The following is an 11,980-nucleotide window of genomic DNA, read 5'->3' as shown; positions in this document are numbered from 1 at the left end:
GGCAAAAAACTACTGTCTGGCCTTTAATGACAGCCCATTCATCTACACAGAAAAGTCCTGTCTGATTGCATTAAACAATGTTAAACTCACCAACATTACAGCTGTTACGAAAAGCATGAATTATCCTCTTTCTATCTGCAAAGTTTTTGTTTCATGAAAATCCACCATAGAAACGTTATGAGCTACTTTCTGTCAAGAAATGCATTTGATTATTTTTCTCTAAGTGTCAGAGTTTGGAAGCGCTTGTTTTCAATAACACAACATTTTGCTGCTCAATGTTTTGCCACTCAGTCTAGATGGGGGGGGGGGGGGGGTGTCTATGCATGTGCATACTCTCTATTGCATTATATTGCATTGCATAACATACTGTCAATGCAATCACTGCATTCAATTTAGCAAAATACGGTAGTGGGCTATACCATATTTGAATCTGTAGCCACTGGCACTGCCTAGTTTGTCCATCTGTACCTGCACAGATTGATTGCTCATGCCTGCCTGAGGCCTGACACCATGTGCTTGTTTGTAGAATGTGGCAGATTTGTTTGTCTTCACCCCAGAAACTTGTGTCTTTGTTTATGATTCAATATAAACGAAGAAGCCTCTCTGAGAGTATCCTAAATGTTTAGCCTCACAATGCCAAACGTCTATTGCAAAGTTTTTGTAAAGAAAGGAAGTCAGCAGTGCCTAGAGGAGCTAGCCTACTGTAGACCTACAACAGTCCCTAGAGGAGCTAGCCTACTGTAGGCCTACAACAGTCCCTAGAGGAGCTAGCCTACTGTAGGCCTACAACAGTCCCTAGAGGAGCTAGCCTACTGTAGGCCTACAACAGTCCCTAGAGGAGCTAGCCGCTAACAGTTGTATCCTGAGGACTTCAGCTTTAAACTGGGAAACTCCACAACAGCGTCTGCCCTTGATTATGGATTACTACGTGTTTGAAGACATCAAAGGTGAGATTTTAACTGTAATTGTTGCTGAATGGATTGTGCCCATGCTGTCTGCTGCTGTGCTATGGGGTGATAACCATGTTGTCTGCTGCTGTGCTATGGGGTGATAACCATGTTGTCTGCTGCTATGCTATGGGGTGATAACCATGCTGTCTGCTGCTGTGCTATGGGGTGATAACCATGTTGTCTGCTGCTATGCTATGGGGTGATAACCATGCTGTCTGCTGCTATGCTATGGGGTGATAACCATGTTGTCTGCTGCTGTGCTATGGGGTGATAACCATGCTGTCTGCTGCTATGCTATGGGGTGATAACCATGCTGTCTGCTGCTATGCTATGGGGTGATAACCATGCTGTCTGCTGCTATGCTATGGGGTGATAACCATGCTGTCTGCTGCTATGCTATGGGGTGATAACCATACTGTCTGCTGCTATGCTATGGGGTGATAACCATGTTGTCTGCTGCTATGCTATGGGGTGATAACCATGCTGTCTGCTGCTATGCTATGGGGTGATAACCATGCTGTCTGCTGCTGTGCTATGGGGTGATAACCATGTTGTCTGCTGCTATGCTATGGGGTGCTGTCTTGCTAATTTGTCATTTGGAAGTGAGTTGAAAGAAACTAGCTAATTGTTACACTCTGCAGTCTTCAATACTCAACACTACTACTTCAATGCTATAGTAGGCTGTCTGGGAGAGTGTGCTTGTTGTTGTTTATATGGTTGTTGAGGAGCGCTCTTATGTCCAGCTTTGAGGGTTTGTGTAAACACAAACATTGTGTAAACACAGACATTGTGTTAACACAAACATTGAATGCCATTGACAATGGATGGCCAGCTTTGAATGTCTGTGTCAACACAGACATTGTGTCAACACAGACATTGTGTCAACACAGACATTGTGTAAACACAGACATTGTGTTAACACAGACATTGTGTTAACACAGACATTGTGTTAACACACACAGACATTGTGTAAACACACACAGACATTGTGTAAACACAGACATTGAAAGAAGGTGTGATTTTTTTTGTTTACATTTGGTAATGTGATGGGATGAAGTGTCTTGTATGGACCGATCACTCTCGCAATAACAGTAACTAACTGTACACTCTCAGAGTTACATTAACATTGATTTTTACAATATAAATGGGGGTCCCAGAGATAGAAATGCCATTAAATGGGGGAGGTTCTGTATAGACAAATATGCATGTGAAACTGGGGGTCCTTGGAATTAAAATGGTTGAGAATGACTGCCAGAGCCGTACAAATCTTCTCTTATGGAGGGGTCCCATCCCAGCTGGCATATCGTCTCAAACGGGGGGTCCACGGGGCTAATTTAGTGTCGATTTGGGGGTCTTTGACATGAAAAATGTTTGAGAACCACTGTCATTTTGTTCTAGAAAACCGTTAGGATTTAGAAGGAATTTTGTAGAATCTGGTCTCAGATCTTAACCCATTTTGGTGTTTGCATCATGTCGTGCTTTAGCTATCTAAAAATAGCAGATCTACAAGCTCGTAGCGCGCCACCGAGTGGCGCGCTACGAGCTTGTAGGTCTGCTATTTTTGAAAAATCAAAGAACGACTGACGTAGAAGACATTTTTTTTATAATCTGATCTCAGGTCAGAATGGAAAACTGTCAGGATGTAGAAGACATTTTTAGAATCTGATCTCAGGTCAGAATGGAAAACTGTCAGGATGTAGAAGACATTTTTAGAATCTGATCTCAGGTCAGAATGGAAAACTGTCAGGATGTAGAAGACATTTTTAGAATCTGATCTCAGGTCAGAATGGAAAACTGTCAGGATGTAGAAAGACATTTTTAGAATCTGATCTCAGGTCAGAATGGAAAACTGTCAGGATGTAGAAGACATTTTTAGAATCTGATCTCAGGTCAGAATGGAAAACTGTCAGGATGTAGAAAGACATTTTTAGAATCTGATCTCAGGTCAGAATGGAAAACTGTCAGGATGTAGAAGACATTTTTAGAATCTGATCTCAGGTCAAAATGGGGACCTTCTGTGTGGACGTCCAGGTGGATCTTGTGGTTGTGGACCACAGCCATGACGGGGTTGTTCTTGATGAGGTAGGGCAGCAGAGCGTCTGGCTGGGGACACACTTTGTACACCTCGGCCCCCACGCTGAGGAGGAGGTGCTCTTTGGGGCTTCGCACGGGACAGCCCTCGCACACCTGGGGGGGGGGGGGGGGGGGAGCATTAGGTTTGATCCACCGTTGTTTTCGTCGACGAAAAATGTTGACGAAAAATGTTCGTCGACTACCTTTTTTCACTGACGAAAACTAAATGGAAACTAAATGAAAACGAAGCTACGATGACTAAAACTAAGACTAAATATACTGACAATTTTGTCAACAAATAAAAACTAGACTAAAATGTTAGGAAGGGACTAGTGGACAAGAGATCCAGTTTAAGTCATTTTCTTGGTTGCATGTACACGTTTACACGTGCTGAAAATAGCCGATCTACAAGCTCACAACACGTCGCAGCGCGACGTGTTGTGAGCTGTAGCTTGTAGATCGTGTTGTAGCTTGTAGATCGGCTATTTTCAGCATGTGTAAAAACAGCCATTATGACGGCATCAAGGCCCGCCAAAATACATTTTAGTCGACTAAATCAACTGTAGATTTAGTCGACTAAAACTAGACTAACACTAAGAAATTCCAGGTGACTAAAATGTGACTGAAACTAAATGAAAGCCATTCAAGAGACTAAAACTAAAATCAAAATTTGCTGCCAAAAACAACACTGGTTTGACCCATTACTTTTTCAATGAATGAAATAATTCACCTTTAGCTAAGCCCTCTGCCCTCTCCCACTTAAGACACTCCCACAGCCGGGCTCATTCATTCCAATGTAAATATCATGGATTTTTACACATTAAATACTGGTTCATTTTTGGAAGCAGACCTTCAAAATATTCTTCCAAATCCGACAACAAGGCCTGCCATACTGTATGCACTGGAAAAATATGTGTGTGACTTTTCTTATTTTTATCATTATAGGAGAACTATTGGTGGAGATGTTTTGTCTAACCCATGTTATGCTTATAGCTGTGATTGGACCATAGCAGTTTTGGGAGGGGATTATAGCTACAGGTCATTATTGAGTATCAACACATCGATTAGGCTATAGATAACGGGGATGGTCATCCACAGACCCCAGTACAGTATAGCCCACCTGCGGCATGCCTGACTTCTTCAAGATGTCTGTGAGGGTGGACACCACCTGCATATATATAGGAGGGAAGGAGGATAATAATTATAAAAATCACACTTCAGGGTAGGGCTGCACGATATGGACAAAAATTCATATCACGATATATATGGCAGATATCTCAATATCGATACGATACGATATAATATATATCACGATATATATGGCAGATATCTCGATACGATACGATATAATATATATCACGATATATAGGGCAGATATCTCGATATCGATACGATACGATATATCGTGCAGCAACATATTTTCTTAATGGGCGTGGCTAGCGATTCAGGGCTGGAGCCAGGCTACAACAGGACAGAGGGACAAACGGAGTGATGGTTTATTTTCCGAGGGGCACAGGCTAAAACAGAGGGCTGGCTTTAGAAGTGGACGATATATCGATATGTCGACGATATATCTATATCGCGATACCGTTGCCTTTTTGCGATACTGATATTGTGCATGTTCATACCTCGATACCGATACGATAACGATATATTGTGCAGCCCTACTTCAGGGGGGCACAAGTGAGGGGCACTCTTATCATACATCATACATGAAATTCACAGCATTCTGTGCTCATACACACAAACACACAAAACTGTGCATTCTGGGCCCATTCCGTGCATTTCATGCGCACACACACACGCACAGCTGTGAATAGGAGGCACTAGCACCCCTAAAAAAATTACAAAATGCAATAAATAAATAATTAATAATAACAATAATAACCCATTCTGAACGGGAACCCATTTTGGTGTTAGCATCATGTCGTGCTTTAGCTATTTAAAAATAGCAGATCTACAAGCTCGTAGCGCGCCACCGAGTGGCGCGCTACGAGTCTGCTATTTTTGAAAAATCGAAGAACGACTGCATTTTTTTTTTTTAATCTGATCTCGGGTCAAAATGGGTTATAATCAGACCAGTGTGTGTGTCCAGTGGAAACCTCGTATGAATCTGATCTCAGGTCAGAATGGGTTATAATCAGACCAGTGTGTGTGTGTCCAGTGGAAACCTTGTATGAATCTGATCTCGGGTCAGAATGGGTTATAATCAGACCAGTGTGTGTGTCCAGTGGAAAGGGTATGAATCTGATCTCGGGTCAGAATGGAATAATAAGCAGCAGCACCTGTGTGTAGGAGGAACAGTCGTAAGCCTTCATGTGCAGGTAGTGGGCACAGTCTCCGCCCAGCTTCTTAAGACACGCCTCGTCCTGTTTGCTGAGCTCCGCCCCCTGGGCCACGTGACCCGCGAAGCGCCGCAGCAGTTGTCTGAAGTGGTAGCCCCGTTTACAGCTAGCCTGGCTGGAATTACAGGAAGTTTACGGTTATTACAATGCGTTTACAGCTAGCCTGGCTGGAATACAGGAAGGATCACTGTTATGATGATGCGTTTACAGCTAGCCTGGCAGGAATACAGGAAGTTTACGGTTATTACGATGCGTTTACAGCTAGCCTGGCAGGAATACAGGAAGGATCACGGTTATTACGATGCGTTTACAGCTAGCCTGGCAGGAATACAGGAAGTTTACGGTTATTACGATGCGTTTACAGCTAGCCTGGCTGGAATACAGGAAGTTTACGGTTATTACGATGCGTTTACAGCTAGCCTGGCTGGAATACAGGAAGGATCACTGTTATGACGATGCCTTTACAGCTAGCCTGGCAGGAATACAGGAAGGATCACTGTTATTACGATGCGTTTACAGCTAGCCTGGCAGGAATACAGGAAGGATCACGGTTATTACAATGCGTTTACAGCTAGCCTGGCTGGAATACAGGAACGATCACTGTTATTACGATGCGTTTAGAGCTAGCCTGGCAGGAATACAGGAAGTTTACGGTTATTACGATGCGTTTACAGCTAGCCTGGCAGGAATACAGGAAGTTTACGGTTATTACGATGCGTTTACAGCTAGCCTGGCAGGAATACAGGAAGTTTACGGTTATTACGATGCGTTTACAGCTAGCCTGACTGGAATACAGGAAGGATCACTGTTATTACGATGCGTTTACAGCTAGCCTGGCTGGAATACAGGAAGGATCACTGTTATTACGATGCGTTTACAGTTCACTGCTATGATGCGTTTACACTACAGCTAATCTGCCTTTAATACAGTTCACTGTTATTAGATGCGTTTATTAATAGTCTGCCTTTACAGTTCACTGTTGTATGATGTGTGTATTACTAGCCTGGCTGGGATCAGGGAACGTTTATTAGAGTTTTTTTTTTTTTTTTATCACACCGGTGTGAAGTGAGGGGCGCTCTTATCATCATACATCATCTCATGAACAACTGAATTTATGTGATTGGTTGGTTACATTTACGTCATATTTGGTGGACATTTGACCACATTTTTCCTTTCATTGTCAAAGGCAAATATTGAGTCGTAGAAAATATAGAAAAGCTGTACATTAGGGGCTAACGACCCTAAAAGAACCTAAAAAACATAGCAGGATAATAGACGGAAATGTGGAAATAGACAATCTACAAGGTTGTAGATCTGCAATTATCGCTTTTTGGAGCTCTTTCAACCTCGACCCATATTACAATAAATAACTGAAATCAACAATAAAAGTAAACATTTAAAAATAATGACTGTACTGTACTGTGTGTGTGCGTGTGCGCATGCGCATGTGTGCGTGTGCGTGTGTGCGTGTGTGTTAGGCTGCGCAACAGTGACACTATTTCCGAGAAGAAAGAAAACTAAACAAAACAAAACAAAAACAATGTAAATGAAATAAACCTTGGATCAGGGGCCTTGTAGCAGCCTGGGCTCAACGTCGCCCCCAACAGGCTGAGACCCATACGGGTCAGGATGTGATTCCCTGCAACACAGAAGAGAAAACGGGTGATCTGTTTGATACGTTGAACTAGAGCCAGATCACTAGATCATCCGTTTCACCTTGTTCACGTTATCGGGACTTAACATAGCAGATCTACAAGCTCACAACGCGTCACGCTGCGACACGTTGTGAGCTTGTAGATCGGCCATGTCCAGCACGCAACCAAGTGTCAAATGACTTATACTGGATCTCTTGTCCACTAGTCCCTTTAGTCAAGTTTATATTTGTTGACGAAATTGTCAGTATATTTAGTCTTAGTTTTAGTCATCGTAGCTTAGTTTTCATTTAGTTTCCATTTAGTTTTTCGTGAGTGGAAAAAAAAAGGTAGTCGACGAACATTTTTCGTCTTAGTTTTAGTCGACGAAATCAACACTGGTGCACCGTACAGACCATCCTACCTACATACTCCGTCAGGGGGTTCTGTCCGGGGTGCGTCTGGGCCAGGGGGGCAGTCAGCCAGATATTTCGTGAAGCCTCATTTGAAATCGGTAGTTCATATAATGGCCTGTTGGCGCTGGACTGGACCCAAAAAGCCCCATAGCTCCATAGAGGCCCATGTATTTTGGCCCAACTTCACCTAGACTGTATTACCTTAATAAACATGGTCATGAATACTTTCTTCTTCCAGTCACTAGTTTAAAGTCTCATTTCTAATGTCATAATATTCTTTTTGGAAAATGATGGTCCCATTAATTAAAAAAATGACCATAAAGAAAAAAAAACATCGCGTATGTTCTGAGGGGCGTGGCTACCGTTACAGTCTATGATCGGGATTCCCCTCCCACTCGAGTCAAAATAAAAACCAACGGAGAAGAAGGGGGGAAGTCCCGCCTCGTTGTCTGGGCAGCCAATGACCAGCTGGTACAAAACGGAGCCAGCCAATGGCCAGCTGGTACCAAAAGATGGCGACTTACATCAGGAATTAGCATATCATTACAGGCTTCATTTTACGTTCATGTTAGACCCGGGGAACGCTTTGTCCATATTTTTTACAGTCTATGGTCTGGGCCCAGTACCAGTACCAGTACAGACCATCCTACCTTGAGGCAGCGGTGGCCGAACGGTTTGCGGAGCGGTCTTGATATCGGAAGGTCACTAGTTCGTATCCCCGGACCGGCACGTTCAAATTACCACCGCTGAAGTGCCCTTGAGCAAGGCATTGAACCTCTACCATGAAATGTTCTATGAGCAGGACCTGGCTGTAAACAAGTTCTTGAGCTTAGTTCAGTTACCCTGGGTAAACCAGGGGGGCAGTCAGCCAGATATTTCGTGAAGCCTCATTTGAAATCGGTAGTTCATATAATGGCCTGTTGTGGCGCTGGACTGGACCCAAAAAGCCCCATAGCTCCATAGAGGCCCATGTATTTTGGCCCAACTTCACCTAGACTGTATTACCTTAATAAACATGGTCATGAATACTTTCTTCTTCCAGTCACTAGTTTAAAGTCTCATTTCTAATTTTATAAATAATAAATTAAAATTATGGTCCCATTAATTAAAAAAATGACCATAAAGTCGCGTATGTTCTGAGGGGCGTGGCTACCGTTACAGTCTATGATCGGGATTCCCCTCCCACTCAAGAGTCTTCTCCTCCCACTCGAGTCAAAATAAAAACCAACGGAGAAGAAGGGGGGAAGTCCCGCCTCGTTGTCTGGGCAGCCAATGACCAGCTGGTACAAAACGGAGCCAGCCAATGGCCAGCTGGTACCAAAAGATGGCGACTTACATCAGGAATTAGCATATCATTACAGGCTTCATTTTACGTTCATGTTAGACCCGGGGAACGCTTTGTCCATATTTTTTACAGTCTATGGGGTAAACATATAGTACCTTTCCTTTCCTTAGTTCAGTTACCCTGGGTAAACATGGTACCTTTCCTTTCCTTACCTACATACTCCGTCAGGGGGTTCTGCCCGGGGTGGGTCTGGGCCCAGTACCAGGCGTGTCCTCCGATCAACAGACCCCCTCCTTCTGCCACAAAGTCCTGGATCTCCTCGCGGTGCTCGTCACTGTACGCGTTGCACACGAAGACGCTCAGGCCTTTACGGAAGCCCGTCTTCTCGCAGCGCAGGCCCGACCCGGCCAGCAGAGGGGCGGCGAAGCCCACGTTGGGCCGCACGCCCACCAGGCCCTGCCGTCCCTCGTCCAGCCACCGGATGGCGTTGTGCCAGAACGGAGCCAGCTCCTGTCAAAGCAGTGTTCATTTTATTTTCAGCAGAGTTAAAGGGACACTTCACCCTTTTTGCAAAAAAATAAAATATATATGTTAATGACGTTTAGAAGCTTTAGAACACTTTCCTGGGGGTCTTTATGTGAGTAATATGTGGTTTTAGATATTTTAGATTGTAGCAGTGAGCCCAGTGTCTCTGATGTCATAGACACTGGGCTCACTACCTTCCTGGACTACAATTCCCATAATTCTTTGGTGCACTGCTCCTCCTTGTGGATAGGGGGGAGAGCTGTCTTACTGAGACAACATTGACTCACATTGTACGCTGAAACAGCTCTCAAAGTCACTCTATAATACCTCACGGTTCAATTTCCCCGAAGGGCCCCTGAGAGCCAAGGGCCCCTGGGCCACGGCCCCACTGGCCCAATGGCTAATTTGTCCCTGTGCGTGCGTGTGCACAAAGCCCATATGATCCCAGCTCACCTGTCGCCCCATGTAGCCCTCACCTGTCGCCCCATGAAGCCCTCACCTGTCGCCCCATGAAGCCCTCACCTGTCGCCCCATGTAGCCCTCACCTGTCGCCCCATGTAGCCCTCACCTGTCGCCCCATGTAGCCCTCACCTGTCGCCCCATGTAGCCCTCACCTGTCGCCCCATGTAGCCCTCACCTGTCGCCCCATGTAGCCCTCACCTGTCGCCCCATGTAGCCCTCACCTGTCGCCCCATGTAGCCCTCACCTGTCGCCCCATGAAGCCCTCACCTGTCGCCCCATGAAGCCCTCACCTGTCGCCCCATGTAGCCCTCACCTGTCGCCCCATGTAGCCCTCACCTGTCGCCCCATGTAGCCCTCACCTGTCGCCCCATGTAGCCCTCACCTGTCGCCCCATGTAGCCCTCACCTGTCGCCACATGTAGCCCTCACCTGTCGCCCCATGTAGCCCTCACCTGTCGCCCCATGAAGCCCTCACCTGTCGCCCCATGTAGCCCTCACCTGTCGCCCCATGTAGCCCTCACCTGTCGCCCCATGAAGCCCTCACCTGTCGCCCCATGTAGCCCTCACCTGTCGCCCCATGTAGCCCTCACCTGTCGCCCCATGAAGCCCTCACCTGTCGCCCCATGTAGCCCTCACCTGTCGCCCCATGAAGCCCTCACCTGTCGCCCCATGAAGCCCTCACCTGTCGCCCCATGTAGCCCTCACCTGTCGCCCCATGAAGCCCTCACCTGTCGCCCCATGTAGCCCTCACCTGTCGCCCCATGTAGCCCTCACCTGTCGCCCCATGTAGCCCTCACCTGTCGCCCCATGTAGCCCTCACCTGTCGCCCCATAAAGCCCTCACCTGTCTCCCCATGAAGCCCTCGTGTGTCGTCCCATGTAGCCCTCACCTGTCGCCCCATGTAGCCCTCACCTGTCGCCCCATGTAGCCCTCACCTGTCGCCCCATGTAGCCCTCACCTGTCACCCCATGTAGCCCTCACCTGTCGCCCCATGTAGCCCTCACCTGTCGCCCCATGAAGCCCTCACCTGTCGCCCCATGTAGCCCTCACCTGTCGCCCCATGAAGCCCTCACCTGTCGCCCCATGAAGCCCTCACCTGTCGCCCCATGTAGCCCTCACCTGTCGCCCCATGTAGCCCTCGTGCGTGACCACGATGACCCGGCCCTGGCCGTAGTAGGCGCCGGCCAGGAAGGCCCGTCCGTTGTCGGTGGTTCCGATGGGGAAGGCCAGCGGGCCGTGGACCAGAACCTCGGACGGGATGGCTCCTCCCTGGATGTCAAAGCTCTGCACGCCCTGCAGGAGGAAGCGCAGGTCGTCCCCGAAGTCCCGATCGATCCTGGACACAGACGGGGAGGGAGGGAGGTGGTGGTCACTCATGTCCATTCTGACCTGAGATCAGATTCAAAAAATGTCTTCTACATCCTGACAGTTTTCATTCTGACCTGAGATCAGATTCTAAAAAATGTCTTCTATGTCAGTCGCTCTTCGATTTTTTTTTTAAATAGCAGACTTACAAGCTCATAGCGCGCCACTCGGTGGAGCGCTTATGAGCTTGTAGATCTGCTATTTTTCAATAGCTAAAGCACGACATAATGCAATAACAATAACACCAAAATGGGTTATCTGGATTGACAATCCAGGCTTAAAACCCTTCTACAGTCACAAGACGGTATAGGGAGGGTTTTGCTCTTAAAAGGAGAATTTTGGACTAGAAGGCTTTCTTACATTTATCTGTAGTTGTTACGTCCCCACCAAAGAGGTCCAGGTGTTATTTGTAGTTGTTACGTCCCCACCAAAGAGGTCCAGGTGTTATTTGTAGTTGTTACGTCCCCACCAAAGAGGTCCAGGTGTTATTTGTAGTTGTTACGTCCCCACCAAAGAGGTCCAGGTGTTATTTGTAGTTGTTACGTCCCCACCAAAGAGGTCCAGGTGTTATTTGTAGTTGTTACGTCCCCACCAAAGAGGTCCAGGTGTTATTTGTAGTTGTTACGTCCCCACCAAAGAGGTCCAGGTGTTATTTGTAGTTGTTACGTCCCCACCAAAGAGGTCCAGGTGTTATTTGTAGTCGTTACGTCCCCACCAAAGAGGTCCAGGTGTTAGTTGTAGTTGTTACGTCCCCACCAAAGAGGTCCAGGTGTTATGTGTAGTTGTTACGTCCCCACCAAAGAGGTCCAGGTGTTATTTGTAGTTGTTACGTCCCCACCAAAGAGGTCCAGGTGTTATTTGTAGTTGTTACGTCCCCACCAAAGAGGTCCAGGTGTTATTTGTAGTTGTTACGTCCCCACCAAAGAGGT

General features: G+C 46.5%; 1 protein-coding gene across 4 annotated transcripts in view; it reads right to left on the bottom strand.

The window, feature by feature from the left end:
- The window catches only part of LOC310864732 (TRPM8 channel-associated factor homolog), a 43,625-nt gene that overhangs the window by 9,235 nt on the left and 22,410 nt on the right, over window positions 1–11,980 (bottom strand). For all 4 annotated transcript variants that reach the window (XM_083773455.1, XM_083773453.1, XM_083773456.1 and 1 more), the window contains exons 6-11: window positions 10,806–11,022; window positions 8,913–9,210; window positions 6,926–7,007; window positions 5,309–5,483; window positions 4,144–4,191; window positions 2,963–3,137 (exon numbers count right to left, since the gene is read on the bottom strand). In XM_083773455.1, coding sequence (XP_083629581.1) covers window positions 2,963–3,137; window positions 4,144–4,191; window positions 5,309–5,483; window positions 6,926–7,007; window positions 8,913–9,210; window positions 10,806–11,022 — 995 coding nt within the window. The remainder of the gene's footprint in view (window positions 1–2,962; window positions 3,138–4,143; window positions 4,192–5,308; window positions 5,484–6,925; window positions 7,008–8,912; window positions 9,211–10,805; window positions 11,023–11,980) is intronic.

Source organism: Protomyctophum parallelum (genome assembly GCF_964188405.1).
Source record: "Protomyctophum parallelum genome assembly, chromosome: 9".
NCBI lineage: Eukaryota > Metazoa > Chordata > Actinopteri > Myctophiformes > Myctophidae > Protomyctophum > Protomyctophum parallelum.
This window is presented reverse-complemented; position numbering and strand designations above follow the sequence as displayed.